This window comes from Notamacropus eugenii, chromosome 3 (genome assembly GCF_028372415.1).
Source record: "Notamacropus eugenii isolate mMacEug1 chromosome 3, mMacEug1.pri_v2, whole genome shotgun sequence".
Classification (NCBI taxonomy): Eukaryota; Metazoa; Chordata; class Mammalia; order Diprotodontia; family Macropodidae; genus Notamacropus; species Notamacropus eugenii.
Window position 1 is genome coordinate 376,299,560 of NC_092874.1, and position 17,299 is coordinate 376,316,858.

Consider the following 17,299-nt stretch of genomic DNA (forward strand, 5'->3'; position numbering starts at 1 on the left):
GATCCTTCAAAAGAGCACACATCACAAAGGATGTTAAATCTCCCATGTTTTGAAGTGTGAGTAGAATGAGTTAAATGAAGTTTTGTAGGGGAAAAGACCCCTACACAGAACACAGTGGTGATCTTTAGTTTGATTGGTTTGGAGAGTAAAAGGACTTTAAGAAGTCATTGATTCCAACACTCACTTTATAGATAAATAACTAAGACTCAATGAGGTTAAGGCAACTTGCCTAATATTTCACAGGTAGGAAAAGGTGAGACTTGAGATTTGAACTGAGGTTCTGTGACTCTAAATCAAACACCCTTCCCACTGCACCACTGTGTTCATCCCTTGTTTTCGAAGAAGACCACTATGCCTTCCTTATATGGCTAATAGATGTTTAGGTGCTTGCTGATAAGTAAGAAAAGGGTCCCTAGCTAAGTGGCAGTCGTCAGGCAAACAGCCAGTATGCACTGAAGGTCTTTTAGATGCCTAACATCCTAATGGTGCAGAATTCAACAAAGTAATAATACTAGCTGACATTTATATATCACTTGAAGTTTTGCAAGGTGTACGTTACAGTACACCTCATTTGAGCTACTCCGCAAACCTGTGAAGTAGACACTATAGTCAATATTATCTGTTCCATTTTATAGATGAAGAAACTGGGATACTCAGATAAACATGTCCATCATCACATGGTTAGAAGATATCAGAAGTTAAATGTGAACACAAGTTTTTCTGCCTCCAAGTCTAGCCCTTTATCAGCTGTGCCATATTACCTCTCAATATCCAAGATCTCATCCCTTCCCTCAAGGAAATCTCTTATATTTTGCACATGAATCACAACATATTTTCCTCCTATAGCTAGAGAAATAGAAAAAAAGATGGCTTTATGGCTCTGCATGTACATAGTATGTTATAATGGCAAGAGGACCAGAGCTGAATCAAAAGACCTGAATTCAAGTTCCTGACTGATTCACTACAATTCAATTCAGTTACAACAGTGATGGGTGGGTTGGGCCATGAGAGTGGGAAAGGAAGAATATCCCATTCTTGGCATGGTGAATAAGGTGAGCAAATGAAGACAGGAGAGAGTAGAATAGATATGAAGAGCAGGATTCTGAAATAAGGCTAGACAAAGACATGAGTCACGCCATAGAGATCCTTGAAGATCACAGCTTTATATACTTTAGTAGGCAGACTCCTCTGATCAGCCTTTGCTATTTCTCTGAGTTGTTACTTATACAGAACTTTATTCACCTCGTGGGATACTTGATAGAACTCTAATTACCTGGCCGTGACGTGTTGTTTCTTCCATTAGACTGTGTAAATTCCTTGAGGACAAGCAATGTCCTTTTGCTTTTCTTTGTACCTTCAGTGTCTGACACACAGTAAATGTTTAACAAATGCTTGTTGACTTACTGCTCTCCCCCCACACAGATTATCATGTATAAATTTACATATTTATGTGCCACATTCCCCCACAGTCACAACTACGCCTACCATAATAGAAGATAAACTCTTTGAATTATCAGTGCCTTACAGGTAATCAACACTTAATAAATGCTCTTTGGTTGCTGGATTGAAGATTTTATTAAAGTGACAGGATCACTTATTAACTTTGTGACCCTGCAAGTCACTTTCCCATGATGAATCTATTTCCTTATCTATAAGACAGAACTAATGACACCAAAATCTACTTCAATCAAACAACAGGTTTTTTATGAAGTGCCTACTATGTACCAGACACTATGCTAGATGCTAACCTCATAGACGATTATGAAGAATATACTTTGTAAAATAAGTTTTTTAAAGCACTATATGAATGAAATGGTCACTATTGACTTCATGTACACAAAGATAAAGGTCAAGGGTCAATCCTATTCCCAGTTAACCCTAGACATTTCTTATATCAGGTATGGTTTTCTTTTTTGCTTTTTTTCTTATCAGAAAAGTATAACATATGGCTAGTAATAGTTGATGCATAATAATCCCTAAATCCTATTATATTTAGAGGTAAGTCATATTTATTGATAGGGACTGATTTTTTTTAAAAGAGGAAAAAACCCAGCTACTACATTTCTATAGTAAGTTCTTTGGAGTGTGATAGATTTCTACCTTTAAGAAGAAGAAAGTCTTTATTGGGTGCTTGGTTGAGAATATAGAGTTCTTCCAGGCCAAATTAAGTAGTGGAATCAATCCAGAATAGAGATGTTGCTGGACCCCATTTAGATTTTGTGTTTATTCATTATTAAAATATATATTTTGTGAAACATTTTCTTTTTGCACATTAAAGCTGCCCTGGGGGCAAATGACATTTATATGCTGGCAAGTTGCATAGATTTTTTCATTCCTTATTTGCACAGCAATTGCTTAACAGAATGTCCCTTCTTCAATAACAAATTCTCCTGCCTCCTTTTCCACCCCCATGGCTATTTGCTTCCATAGTGGGGGGAAAATGAAGTCCCTTATATGATAGTGGTTCCATGGAAATCCTGGCAGTGGCTACAGATTTCAAAAGGATGTCCTGTAAATACCCCAAAGAGGAGAAATGGAGCTGAATGACAGGACAAGGCCAGTTCTATTTTGTCTATTATGCACTTAAGGAATAAGCACAAGGGAAAGAAACAAGATGTATCATGCAGCAGCGCTCTCCAAAGAACTTATAGGGTGGTTATCAGAGATGCTGTGAACTAAAGCAGAAGAAATAGATTTGAGGGTAGCTGATAGGTAGGAAAACAAACAGCCCCATTATCCCATCTTTCTGTCTGCTCTTTTTCTGAGCTGGGTGAAATGAATAAGAAAACTTGCTCTGGTTTATACCACCGTTCAATAACAAAAGCAATCTATTCATCCACTTGTGGCAATCTCTCAGTAACTCTTACTATTGCCTAAGTACAAATTATGTGCATTCCATGTGATAGTGGTGAGAGAAGAAGCCTGGAGAGCCCTGGGGAATGCTGGGTATGCTGTAGACTTTAAGAAGGACGTCTGATCATAGGTGATTTCCAAAAGGAATAGGTAAAGTTGTGTTATTTAGCTCATACGTATTCATCATTGAAGCCAATGGTGATTCCTTTTCATTGGACTTGATGCCTAAAGCCTATTTTTGAACCAAAGGATAACTTTGATGAAGCCAAGATATAAATGAATAAACAAGAGAAGTCTGCCCTGAAGAAACGTTTCTTGAACCCTTGCCAAAGGGAGTGAGGCAGTAACTTTGTTCTAATTAATGGACTGTTGAAATGTTCAGTCTGACTCTCCTGAAAAGACCCGAAGGAATTAGATTAATTTGGGGTGGGGTGAGGGTGGGGTGTGTGTGTGTGTGTGTGTGTGTGTGTGTGTGTGTGTGTGTGTCTGTTTGTGTGTGTCCGTGTGTGGGGGTATGTGTCTTGTAATGACTGGACAAATCTGATGTTAGGGCAATATCCAGTTGATGACCTAAAAAGTGATAAACAGATAAGGTGACGAAAATTTTTTCTCTTAGGACTATTTCTTATGCCGTATGAAAAGGAAATCCTCAATAAAAAATTCAGGGATTCTCTGAGATGACATATAATCTGGCATCCAGAAATTTGAAAGCATCTAGATTCTCTTTCTTTTCTTCCTCTTTTTCTTTTTTAAAGAATGGGTCTTCCTGTCTTATCCAGGGTAAAAATTCAGTGGTTATTCATGGGCCTTATTCCATTATTAATTGATATAGAGTCTTTAATTGGTTCCATTTTCCTGTGCTGGTTTGCTCCCCTCTTTAGCTAGCCCGGTGACCTTCCATTCCCAGGTACTCACCATATTGGTGACAGACTTAGTTCAGAAACCTGATCAGTTTTATCCTTACTACAGCTCAGAATGCCTCAATTCAAGGGATCCTCCAGCTTCAGCTCCCCTAGTAATAGGGAATGTAAATATTCACCCCTTAGCCCAGGTAGATTATTCTTCATTCTCCTGTGTCTTGGAAATGTCACTCCAACTCGCTGCATATGAGCGCCTTATAACACATAACTTCTGTAACTTGTGCACGTCTCTTGACATTTCTTTCTTCAACAAGCTCCTGTTTGGGTATCAGGGTGAGGAGGTGGAATAATTTGTAATAACACGAAGATAGGTTAACATTCATGAAAGGGAAGAGGAGCTGGGTATATAGGAGAATCAATTACATGTGTGTATGTGTGTGTGTGTATGTATATGAATGTGAATTTGTTTGAAAGTAAAAAGCCTTGCCCCCATGGTGGGAAAAAGCCCAATGTAGATATAATAATGAACGTTCACCCTGTGTGCACACATACCCACAGAAAACAGTTTCAGGATTAGCCCCTGATTCAGTGATTCATACAAATATCAAGCTTAACTTTGAAGTAATTTTCCAAGATTACACTCTTATTTTTTTTTTGAAAGGGTCAGAAGGAAAGATGAAAAGCCCTAAAATGTGAGCATCTGGTTATTCTCTGATTTTGTGATTTTTTTCCCAAGGCAAATTGAAAGAATGGTCTTTAGTCCTCTATGGAACATCCATTCAGCCTTACTCTCCAACAAATGACTTTCCTAGAGTGGAACGTGTGCGCTCTAGTCGAGTGGAGGATCCTACAGAAGACTATATTACAGATGATTATGCAGGTAAGTGGAAAATTATACTTAGAGAAAAACTGAGCAAACCTTCCTGTACCCCACTCCCATACCTAGGACAGATTGTATTAGGTTCTTAGATGAGCAAAACCTGAAAAGAACCTAGTCAAATCTCTCATTTTACAAATGAGGAAGCTGAGACCCAGTGAAGCTAAGTGACTTCCCCAAGGTCAAGTATGTAGTTAACCTCAGGATTTGAACCCAGGATCTCTGATTCCAGAGTAAGCAGTCCATTGATTGTACTACACCTCCTCTGACATGGGCTTCATTGAACCCTTTAGGATAAACTCTATGACAGATCCAGATTCTCACTAAGTTCCAATTTCATTTTAACTTGTACGTGTCCTATTAAGAAACTATTGCATAATGAGCAAGCTTTTCACATTGTAGAACTGTTCTTATATTACACACTTAACACTGCCCTTGGGAAGACCACATGTTTTTATAATTCATGCCAAGATCCTACACTGCAGTAATTAAGAGAAAACCCTTTGTTGATATGCCTCATAACCTAGTGTCTTAGGTACTCATGCAAGTCCAGTTTCAACAAGAACTGCCTTAGAGTAATTTATAAACTTTGATAGTAACTGCTCCCAAGCCTACTAAGTTAATCAGGACCTAATTGGCTAAATCATCCAAGCTCTCAATTTTAGCAATGTGGTTTTCCTATGCAGTAGAAATCCAATGGGCCATTTTATTATCTCTATTATAGACAAAGGGAAATTATTCCCCCCATATATTTATCAAAATAGTGATGAAATGCACCAGGTATGTGTTAACTGTTTCTGTCTGCTCCGTGGTACTCTTCTTCCCAGGATGGTTTTGAACACTGTTTGTTCACTAAGTAAAGATAAACTCCTCCATGATCTGTTCATGAACAGTTTCCATGCTGACTCTTGCAAGTGACCAGAGTTATAGACTTTGAGTATCTCAGAATTTCATACCTGAAAAAAAATTCTGTCTTTAATATCCCCATCACATGGTCACCCAGTCCTTGGCTGAAGACCTCTGATGAAGGAAACTGCCCTAGCTACTGCTAAACCACTTTTGCACAGCTATAATTATTAGGAAGTTTTTCCTTTAAACTTAAATATGCCTTCTTGTAGCTTTGACCTGCTGTTCTTAGTTCTTCCTTCTTATGATTTGAATTGAGCTTACTGAGACACGGTAACCCATAAAAGTAGAGTGCTTCGTTAGGATAAGTTGAGCTCTGGTTCTTTTGACATTAGAATGGGCAATTCGGGAAAAGTACTGGAAGGACTTACCATACAGAATTCTCTTAACAAAGATGATGAAATACTTTTTATTCTCCTATTTTCTCAATCATGTAATGAAGAATTAGGTCCACCATGGAACCATTTTTCTCTGAAGTTTTCCTAGTGCTTAAATGCTAATTCTGGTTTTTTCAAATTTTTTTTCCCAGAACTCAGCTAGGCTTCAGGCATTTTTAGCCTGACTTTCCCTAGATCTCTTAACCAATTAATCAAATCACAGGGGTTCTGCCTCAGTCACACAAACTTTTTAAGTCAATGAGACAAGTGCTAAGCTGAAAATTCAATTCCACAGAACAGAGTTGTTATTTGTCAGACCTCATAAACTATTTCAAAAACAGGAATAGTATGTGTTTAATGCTTAGGACTTTTGGAATGATGAGACTCAACATTGCAAGAAGGTAGCTGTGGTTGATCAGTTGTTTTTCAGTCATGTCTGACTCTACATGACCCCACTGGAGGTTTTCTTGGCAAAGGTAATAAAGTGTTTTGCCGTTGCCTTCTCTAGCTCATTTTGTAGATGAGGAAACTGAGGCAAACAGGATGAAGTCACTCTCCCATGGTCACACAGCTAGTAATTGTCTGAGGCCAGATTTGAACTAAGTATTCCAGACTCCAGGATTGGCATGCTTACTGTCACTCATTAGAATAACATTATTTAGTATCTTCAATATATAGAAATGACTACAGTCATCCATTCCACATTGGGACTTTCCCCATCTCAGTTTTGATATATTATAGATCAGTATAAGAAATTATATGGAAATTTTTTGAGAGTTTTGCAGAAACCGCAGACAACACAGAAAGGCCAAAACAACACAGAAAAAGTTTAGAAACTCAGAAATGCATAAAATATATGTATAGTATTGTATAATATCAACCCAATTTTAACAATAAGGTAAACACCCCACAAATTCAAAGGGAGGGCCCCAAAAGGGAGGGCCCAAAAAATTTTACTCAGATTTTCCAGATCACAGTGGTACCTCACTCATAACCCCCACAATGTAGAAGGGACAACTGTGCTTTCCTTTCAGATCTAGAACTCACTATCTTATAATTTTATAAAAAATTGTAAGTAAAATAAAAGTTGAGAGTCAAGTAAGTGGTGCAATAGATAGAGTCAGGAGGATTGAGTTTAAATCCGGCCTCAAACACTATCTAGCTGTGTGACCCTGGGCAAGTCACTTAACCCCAATTGCCTCCAAAAGAAAAAAGGAAAATGAAAAAAATAAAAGGAACGAAAAGAAGAGAAAATTTATTCATAATAAATACTAAATTTCAGAACTACACTTTGAAATGATCTGGGGGCTCAGTGGTTGCACTCTGGGCACCTCATTTCAGGAAGGATGTGCATGTCCTAGATAAGCTTATAAAGGAGAACAACTAGGTGGCCTCAAGATTGTTTCCTATGAGGCTCAAGGAGGAAATGAAGGAAGAAGGAAGAACTGGGAGTAATAAGTAACAGCTATGAAAAGGTCAGCTTCCAAAAGTTGGCATAGCCTGTTTATTATAGACAGATAAACTGTCTGCACTCCTAGGAAAAATTGAAAAACAATACATGATAAATGCCCTTGTTTATACTGCTCAATAGGAGGAGCAGGTGTCTTCAAGCACAGCAAGATGACTACATGGGTGTGTTGTATTTGGATACGTTTTGGACGACAAGGCCTCTGAAGTTACGTCCAACTCAGAAGTTTTGTAATTCTGTAAGAACTTTGTATCTGGGTGGCAGGAGAGAGAGAGAGAGAAAGACAGACAGACAGACAGAGACAGAGAGAGACAGAAACAGAGAGAGATAGACACTCAGAGACACAGAGAGAGTGACAGAGAGACAGAGAAACAGAGAGAGAGAGAGAGAGAGATCCCCCCAGTACCCTTCCTTCTCTTGCTTGAAGTAAACCGTTTTGTATGCCACTGCTAATACCCCCTTCCCTTCCACCGAGTGTGATATATGCTGGTAGGAATTATAGGGTTATAGAATTTTAGATTGGGGAAAGACTTAGAACTCATGAGACCAAAAATTCCCAGTTATAAACAGCTAGTAAAAGAGGCCATAGGACTAGAACTTCTTTATCACTAGTTCATGACCTTGGAATATTTTCCACCAATCAGGAAGTAGTTCAGCTTCCATAGGAAGAACACAAAGCCTTTCCCATCTTCCTGCCTAGTGCCATTGTCCATTTTCCATTCTTTTTTATTCTCTGCCAGGCAACATGCAGCTACTGGGTTCACAGAGAGTAGATCCCAAGTCTTGAGGTGATTTGGACTTGCTGCCTTATTTTTAATTTTATTTGTAGTTTTTCTTTGTTGAGTTTCCCATTGGCCTGTGGGCAGAAATATAATTAATATATTATCTGTGCCTAAAGTTTCTGCTTTGTAATCCAAGACTAGATGCTGATAAGTTTGTGCCAAATGTCATAGTAACATTTTATGTTTGCCACAATATCACTGAAGCTTATTGTGTTGCTTTCCTAACCTCAGTGTGGATGAGCATTGCACAATAGCTGTGTTTTTGTTCCTGCATTCTTTATATGCTGAATATTTATTGATGTCAGGGCTTTTGATCCTGTTATGAAACCTTATGAACATTCCCTATACTGTTACATAGGGGTAACTCATCTGTAGTTTTCAATCTTTGAGTGTTGCTTGGGGAACCAAAAGCTTAATGTGTCAGAGACAGGACGTAAACCCAAGTCTTTCTGATTCCAAGAATAGCCACTGTACCACGTTGACTCTCATGGACGATGCATGGCCTAAATCATTTTTTTTTTTTTTTTTTTGGTGGAGGGGAATGGTCCTTAGGCATCAGATACCTTCTCAAAAAAGTCAAAGGTTCATCTCTTGACTTAGTCACAATGACTTCTGGGAGATCTGCATAAGACAATATAAATACAAACTCAATTAAAAAATCATTTCCTAGAAATGTGTTGTTTTTGTTTCTTTTTGGATTCCCAAAGGTCCTTGTGACCCTGAATGCAGTAAAGTAGGATGTGATGGGCCAGGACCAGACCACTGCAATGACTGTCTGCACTATTATTACAAACTGAAAAACAATACACGGTAAGTTTTACTGTTTACGATGCCCATTTCATAAGCTTTGGTTTAGCTGGTCCATGGGGAAAATTATGAAAATGCTTCTCAAAAGAAAGGCATGATTCTGCTGTTGTGTCTAACTCTTTGTGACCCTGTGGAACATTGCACACCAATGCTGTACATAGGGTTTTCTTGGCAAAGATACTGGAGTGGTTTGCCATTTCCTTCTCCAATGGGTTAAGGCAAATAGAGATTAAGTGACTTGCCCAGGGTCATACAGCTAATAAGTGTCTGAGGCCGGATTTGAATTCAGGTCTTCCTAACTCCAGCCCTAGCACTTTATCCACTGAGCCACTTAGCTGCCAAAGCCATGATAGAGAAATTGCATTAATCATCTTCATCATTTATATAGTACCTTAAGGTTTGCAGCACACATTATCCTACGTGATCCTCACCACAAACCTGAGAGACCTATATTCTTCTTTTACAGATCTGGAAAGTGAGTCTAAGATTATAATTCCTTTACATTCTTAATTCCATGTGCCACACATGGCATGTCCCCACCCACTGTTGCCTCTTGAGTATTATCAAGATATCTAGGTTTAAACACATTATCTCTTCTCTTCCTTGCCAAAGCAATGATGCCTAATGTTTTATTAATAACAACTTATGTAATTATGACAAAGCACTTTGTGTGGATTGTTTTATTTAATATTCATAACAACTTTGTGAAAGTTACAGGTATTCTTATCCTCAGATGAAGAAAATGAAACCTAGAGAGATTAACTTGCCAGACATCAAACAACGTGTAAGTGAGAAAGCTAGGATTTGAAATGACGACATTCCTTTTTCCATTTCTAGTTAACCCAAATTCCTTTCCAGTTAACTCATACCAATTAGAGATTCTTCATAGTAGAAACTTAGTGTTTTTGATTGACGGATTGAAGATAGAACTAAACAGGAAGGCAAAACAAAGGGGTAGATCTCTCTATCAAGTATGTGAACACACCAAGATGGAGAAGTCTTCAGAGACCATAAGTGGACACATGGACAGAGGATAGCCAAGAAGGATGGTCTCTCATACATTAAGAGAAAATATGAAAAAGGATCAGTAGTTATTTTAACCTTTCAATTTTGTGTCCCCAACAATCTAGAATCTGTGTCTCAAGCTGTCCCCCGGGTCACTACCATGCAGACAAGAAGCGCTGTAGAAAATGTGCCCCGAATTGTGAGTCTTGCATTGGAAGCCATAGTAACCAGTGTCTGTCTTGCAAATATGGCTACTACCTGAATGAAGAAACCAATGCTTGTGTCATCACTTGCCCAGATGGATTTTACCAGGATATGAGTGAGCTCATTTCTGTTGTTTGGGGTTGAGGAAGACAGTATTGGGTTTAAAGGAGGGATTTAAAGAAGGGGAATTCCTCTTTCTTGAAGTCTAGGCTCTGGTTAATGTTAAACAAAATTCAGCCATTGTTGAGATTTTGATGGATTTGGATTTTGGGGGGATAGGGGGACGGGGCAGAAGGGAAGTGTGGAAGATCTGTGCACAAATGCCTAAACATGTAAGTGGAAACTAGGCTTGCAGATAACTTAAACATGATACCCATTGATTTGAAATTGTGTGTGTCTATTTTTCCTGGTCAAGTGGAAAGCCTAACTTTAAAAAAGGAATAATAGAAGTCTATTAAAGATTTCCATGCAAAAAACCCACATTGATCTCTCTTATCTCCTGGATGGTAAAATTTCTTGTTAATTCCATGCAAGAGTGGGTGGAAACTAGATCTTCTGGCTCAATTATATCACCTTATGACTCAACAGTGACCTCAGTATTCAATCAATAGAGAAATTAGGTGGCATTCCCACAAATTCCTGCTTACATGGAAAAGTCAAGTAATTGAGAGGGAGGGGGGAAAAACACAAGTAGGGGAAAAAGATAAATAAAATTTCATTTAGGGAAACAGAGAGTCTTATCGAAGGAATATGATCATTATCATGTGATAGCATCCAGACATGAAAGAGTCCAATCTTTTTCTAAACTATGAGAAATAACAAAATAGACACAAACAATTTAAAATTCAGTTTATTTGAACATCACAATGTTTATATTCATGGTTGTTGTACTTTCTTACTTTGTGATTCTCGTTTCTATTTGTGTTTTATCAATCTTCCTATTTAAATAAGGTCTCTATAGCTACTTTCTGCCAAAATGATATCTTCAGTGTAGGTACAGCTTCTTGTTCTCTTGTGTGTGACTCTTTGTGCACCATACTTTCCATGGAGTTTTCCTGGCAAAAATATTGTAGTGATTTGCCATTTCCTTCACCAGTAAATTAAGGCAAACAGAGGTTAAGTGACTTGCCCAGGGTCACATGGCTATTGAGTGTCTGAGGTTAGATCTGAATTTAGGTCTTCCTGACTCCAGGCCCAGCACTCTATCCACTGAGCCACCCAGCTGCCTCCTAGGTAAAACTGCACTGATGCAAATCATAACTTTTTCATGCTATGGTAGAAAGCTCTTCGTTGGTTGCTGTGTCCAGCTTTCTGGTGATGAGACTTTCCCTATTTAATAAGACTGGCAGTTGTCTGAGAGATCCACCTTTTATCCTCTACTGAAAATCTTTTTTGGTTTGGTAGCATGGGCCAGAGCTTGAGGTCCACTCGGATAGCCTTTGCAAACTCAAAGATGATATGACGTAAGGAAGAATTAAAGAAGTTATCATCGGTTTTTCATTTTCACTATAACTCTTGTACAGATTATCTCCATCTTAAAGATGAGGAAACTGAGGCTCAAAAAATTCAGCTATTTCCATGATAATGCAACTAATTTCAAAACCAGGCTAGTCTTGGGTCCAAGCTCTTTCCCCTATACTATGATATCTCTAGGTAGGTACCTCATAAACAAATAAATGGAGTCCCCTTCCAGGGAAGAACAGTCAGGAAACTCAATCAATTTGAATCTGTGCAGCACTCTGTTAGGAAAATTATTTATTTGAATTAAAATGGATTTCCATAATCTATGGAAAATTACTTGGTAAACATGAAGTACTTTCTACATTAATGTAAATATGAGCATGCATTCACATTGTCTACTTCCACATGTAATTAACAACGCCCATATATGTCATAAATGTGTCTGAATTAAACGCATCTTGTCGTTTTTAATAAGAACCCAGTTTCAGATCATAATTTCTATCAAGCATGTAACACAGATAACAATAACCCGTTTCATCTTAGAAGAGTAAATAGCGCCCTCATTCATGAATTTCCCAGGAGTTTTCCTCTCATGGACGACTGGTTACGCTGCTTTTAACAGATATACAGAACAAGCTGGCTTTTCCAAAATCAGAATTCTTGGGGGGCAAAAATTCTGTTAAATTTTTAAAACATGCATTTTGATAGGAAATAGCAATGAGATTAGAAATTTTGTGGTTCTTTTACGTATATTTTCCTACTCATACTGATGTAGAAGATGTTGCAAAAATAGGTACTAGAACATTTGCAGTCACTTTTGTTGAGTCAAATTGATGAACTGATTTTTAATCTGAATTTTATTTTATTTTTTTGATCAGATAAAAACCTTTGCCGGAAATGCAGTGAAAACTGCAGGACATGTACTGATTCTCAGAACTGCACTGAATGTAGACATGGCTTAAGGTAAGAAATAGCCAAATGAACTCAATACATGGATATACACTTTTTAAAAAGATAATTTTACTGCCTAATCTCACTTTGACAATCTCCCTCTGTATACCTTCAGGTCATTGCTGTTGAAGCACCCTGTAGCCATTACATTATCTCTGCTACTTTATATCACTGAGATGCCATCTTTTCTAAGAATGAAACGGAATAATAAATATTACTCTTCTGCACTTTAAAGTTTGCAAAGTGCTATGCATACATTGTTTAATATGGATTGTGAAGAGATACACTGAAAAAAAAAAGAAAATACTAGTAAATAAGGCATACAAACATTTTTAAAAAATCCTTTGTTCCTCTGATCTATAGTGTAGCAAAGATGGCTGTAAAAATGAAGTCAGGAAATTGCATTAATCCACTTGATTCCCTCCTTTGATTATCTGCTAGGATAGACATTCATGCCTGGTAGATGTCTAGTAGAAATTGTCACATGAAACTGAGTTTTTATTAAAAATTTTAAGATATGTTTAATCCAAACATATTTGTGAAGCATATAGGTATTATAGACATGGTCTCTTCATATATCAGTTGCTCTTTATTTTAAGTACCCCATGCTTCGTGCCATTCTCAGCTGGTATACAAATAAGTTTGCTATCAATGTATATTTTTTTCTTTAGTAGGTGACTTTTACCGAAACAAATATGTGAAATCCATAAGAAATGCTTCAAATGCAGAAAATAATCTTGATATTTAAATAGAGGAAATCAAACTCTGTCCTAGGTTGTACTTTTATTTAGGTCATGACAGCCTCCTGCTTGTGAAAGTTATTTTCTTTAGGTAGGTGCTTTCAGTAGATGAGTGTTTGTTCAAAGAATGTTCATCTGTCCACCTCTCCAATGACAGTGTCTAAGCAAGAAGTTCTCCTTATGGACCAGTGTTAGAAAACCATTTTTTGGTTTCAATAAATCTATGTAATCTATTTTTTCTTCTGTTATCATTAGATAGGATTGTAGATTGAGAGTTGGAAAGGACTTTAAAGATCACTTAGTTCAGCCCCTCATTTTACAGATGGGGAAACTGACATCTAGAGAAGTAAAATAACTTGCATAAGATCCCATAGGTGGTAAATAGCCAAGCTGAGATTCAAATTCAGGTCATAGGATCATTGAACGAAGGCTGGAAGGAGCCTTAGAGATCTAATCTAACCCTTCATTTTAAAAATGAGGAAGGTGAGGGCTAAAGAGGTTGAATTCACATAAGCATAAAGTTGCAAGGCAGGATTTGAACTCAGATTGTATAACTCCAATTTGAGTACTTTTTCCTATGCATCACACTTAATCATATTTAATTTCCTTTTGCATGAATGTACTGTGGGTTATAATACTGCCCCAAGTAGGATACAATGGATATTCTCCTCTCTGTTCCTTAGATCTATACAGAGTGGTTTATTCTAGATAGGGCACAGAATTGTTATATTTCAGAGTTGAAGGGAGAACCCAAAGCTTTTTTTTTTTTTAATAGTAACAGCCCAATTGAATCCAAAAAGTCTTTGTTAAGCACCGACTATGTCAATGCATTATGTCTTCCTCACTGAGCATAAAAGCAAAAATAAAAAACAGTCCTTGCGTTCAGGAGGCTTACTGGTAGACTGCAAGATATGAATAGCTAGATATGTAATTTGAGAGGGAAAAAGAAAGCACTAACAATTAAGGAGGATCAAGAAAGGCATCCTACAGGAGACAATACATGAACTGTGCCTTAAAGGGACTGTAAGAGATGGTGGTATAAACGGGAGGACATTCCAAGCATGAGAAAGGCTAGGAGAGAGGAGATGTGTGAAAAACAGCAGGAGACCAATTTGCCTGAATGCAGAGACCCAACGCTCTGATTCTGGGGGGATGGTAGATTAATTACCCAGTTATTACTAGGGTACCATCAGGAATATGATCAGTTCATCAGATATTCATTAAGTTTGTTAGGCAAATTGAATACAAAGATAAAAATAAGATAGCCTCTACCCTCTAAGAACTATAAACTCTCTTGTGAGGGTACAACATATATACAACAATCATTATAAAATATGTTAATTTGAGGGGGGAGCCTTGACTAGAAGATTTAGGGAAGGCTTTACAAGTGAGATGTCCTCTGAACCAAGTCTTAAGAAGACAAAGTTATATTTTTTTTTTCTGAAAGGTGGAGATGAGGAGGGAATCACATTCTTTATCTGAGATACCTTGTGTGGTATGGAATGGGAAACTAAAAAGAGGAATGGGGGAGAGAGAGAGACAGACACAGAGAGATGGAGAGGGAGGAGAGAGAAAGAGAGGAAGGAAGAAGGAAGGAGGAAGGGACAAAGAGGGAAAGAGAGAAAAACCAACACACATTTATTAAATACTTACTATGTGCCAGGCACTGTGGTAAATAGTGGGGATACAAAAAACAGAACTATCAATACTCTCATTCTACTGGAATAAGACAACACATAGAGTGTAGTTGGAAAAGGAGTGAGGGTACCTATTTTGAAGGACAAAGCAGCCAATGTGGAGGTGGAGCAGACTGGGGAATGAGCCAGAAAGGAAGTGAACAGTGGGGCTAGGGCTTCTGATGATATGGCGGTTCTGGTCAAGGAGGCTCCAATGTCATCTAGTTGTCCCCAGGGTGGAGTTATTCTCAGAAGGGCAAGGCAGCCAGTGTGGCAGTAGGACAGACAAGAGAGTGAGTTAGAAGGAACTAGAATGTAGATATTTAAAGGGGGAAAAAGTTAAATAAAGCTGAAAGTAAAATGAATGAAGCAGGCTGGTGCCAGGCTTGAGATGACCTCAAAGATCAGGTTAAGAAATTTATATTAAATAAAATATAACCTCTGTTTTTAAGATATTTGGAAAGGGAGGGGAGAGATTTTTTTTCTTATTCTCTGAGACTAAGATTTTACTTCCTTCTAGGTAAGGGTGTGTAGCACAGTGGAAAGAAGTCTCAACTTACAATTGTGCCATTTATTAGCTGTATAACCTTAACTAACTTATATTATCTCTCTGAGCCTCAGTTTCTTAATTTGTAAAAGAGGCACAGCACCAGAATCAGTTTCTGCAAGTTTCTCCTGAGTATTAGTGCTTCTCTTTGAAATTACTTTGGATATTTTTATCCATATGTGCTATTTTCCTCCCAACTGAATGTAATACCCTTGAAGGTAGGGATTGAAGCATATGTTTTTAGTCATTCGTTTTTTAAATTGTGAACACACACACACACACACACACACACACAAAACATTTACACTCAAACATCAGAACGCAAAAGGAGGATTTTATAGGAAACTGAGTCTCCGTTTCATATTTTTTTAAGTTTACAAAAATTGTATACATTATTTTCAAACCTAACCTGCTTGTCTGTATTTTCCTCTGAATTTTTTTCTGTTCTCTTCAGTATATTTTTTTTAAAAAAGTTTTAATGGTACTCCTTTTTTTTGGCATCACTACTATTTCCCCTACATTACCCATTCCCCACACCACCACCCCCAATTAAAAATGGAGAGAAAAAAGGAGGGAAATGTAACAAATAAACGTAATCAAGCAAAACAAATCCCCCGAGTGCCCATGTCCACAGATAAATGTATGTTGTCTTCCTTCACTTGTATCCCTCTCTTCTCTGTTGGGAGATGGGTAATAAGCTTCATTACAGGTTGTCCGTAGTGGTTAATCAGCATTCACCAGAATCCTTAAGTTTTTCAAAGTTGTTTTTCTTTATATTCTTGCTGTCTTTGTCTACATTTTCCTCTGGTTTTAATTTCTTCATTATGTTACTTCATACTACCAAGCATTCTCTAAAAGTTTCTCTTTCATTATGTCTTGCTATTTCTTATAATAATATCCCATTACTTTTATATATGATAAATTTTTCAGTCATTCCTTAATTGCCTAAAAAACAGTCTAGGGCACCTCTTTATACTCAGTCTCTCCCCACCTATCTTTCCTTCTTATAATCCTTCATTCTAGATCAGTAACTTTGTTTTTTTTGTTAGGATTCCCTACCTTATATTACCGCTTTTCTTAAGTGGTCCCACTCTCATCTGATTTTCACTTTCACTTGTTTCCCTGTTGAGTTTAATGTATTTATATACCATGCTGTGTGTATATATATATATATATATATATATATATATATATATATATATATATATAATATATATGTATGTATGTATGTATGTGCATTCCTTCTTTGTATCAGAGTGAGGTTCATCGGATACCTGCTCTCCACACCCCTTTCTCTATGTTTGTATATTACTCCCACATATCAAAGTTATGAGGAATGGCAAACTCCACCCCCTTCTTCCTCCCTTTTCCTTCCCTTCCTTTAAGCTCTTCAGAACCTCAGAACTGATGTTTTTCTTATTCAACTCCCTCAACAATATCCTGTGAAGACATTGAGGTTCTGAAAGCACATTTATTTCTTCTCTGCCTGTTAGAATGTTCGCACTACGTCATCATATAGCTCCTTCCAATTGCTCAGATAAATTTACCTTGTTAGTTATCCCTTGACTCATTTTGTTTGTGTTTCAAAGTTCCCACTCATCTTGGTTCACTTCATCAGAAATGTTTGCATATTTTCTATTCCAATAAGTTAGATCAGATTATATTTATAAATTCCTTAGCACTATGCCTGGTACATATGGTACTACAGTACTATAGTACCATATATATAGTACCATGGATAGTACCATAGAACCTGGTACTATGCCTGGCTTTGTAAGCCAGGAC

General features: G+C 37.4%; 1 protein-coding gene across 2 annotated transcripts in view; it reads left to right on the forward strand.

Moving 5' to 3' along the window:
- PCSK5 (proprotein convertase subtilisin/kexin type 5) overlaps nt 1-17,299 on the forward strand; it is a 602,002-nt gene that overhangs the window by 392,289 nt on the left and 192,414 nt on the right. For both annotated transcript variants that reach the window (XM_072597475.1, XM_072597476.1), the window contains exons 14-17: nt 4,450-4,593; nt 8,831-8,933; nt 10,061-10,254; nt 12,479-12,563. In XM_072597475.1, the coding sequence (XP_072453576.1) occupies nt 4,450-4,593; nt 8,831-8,933; nt 10,061-10,254; nt 12,479-12,563 (526 nt within the window). The remainder of the gene's footprint in view (nt 1-4,449; nt 4,594-8,830; nt 8,934-10,060; nt 10,255-12,478; nt 12,564-17,299) is intronic.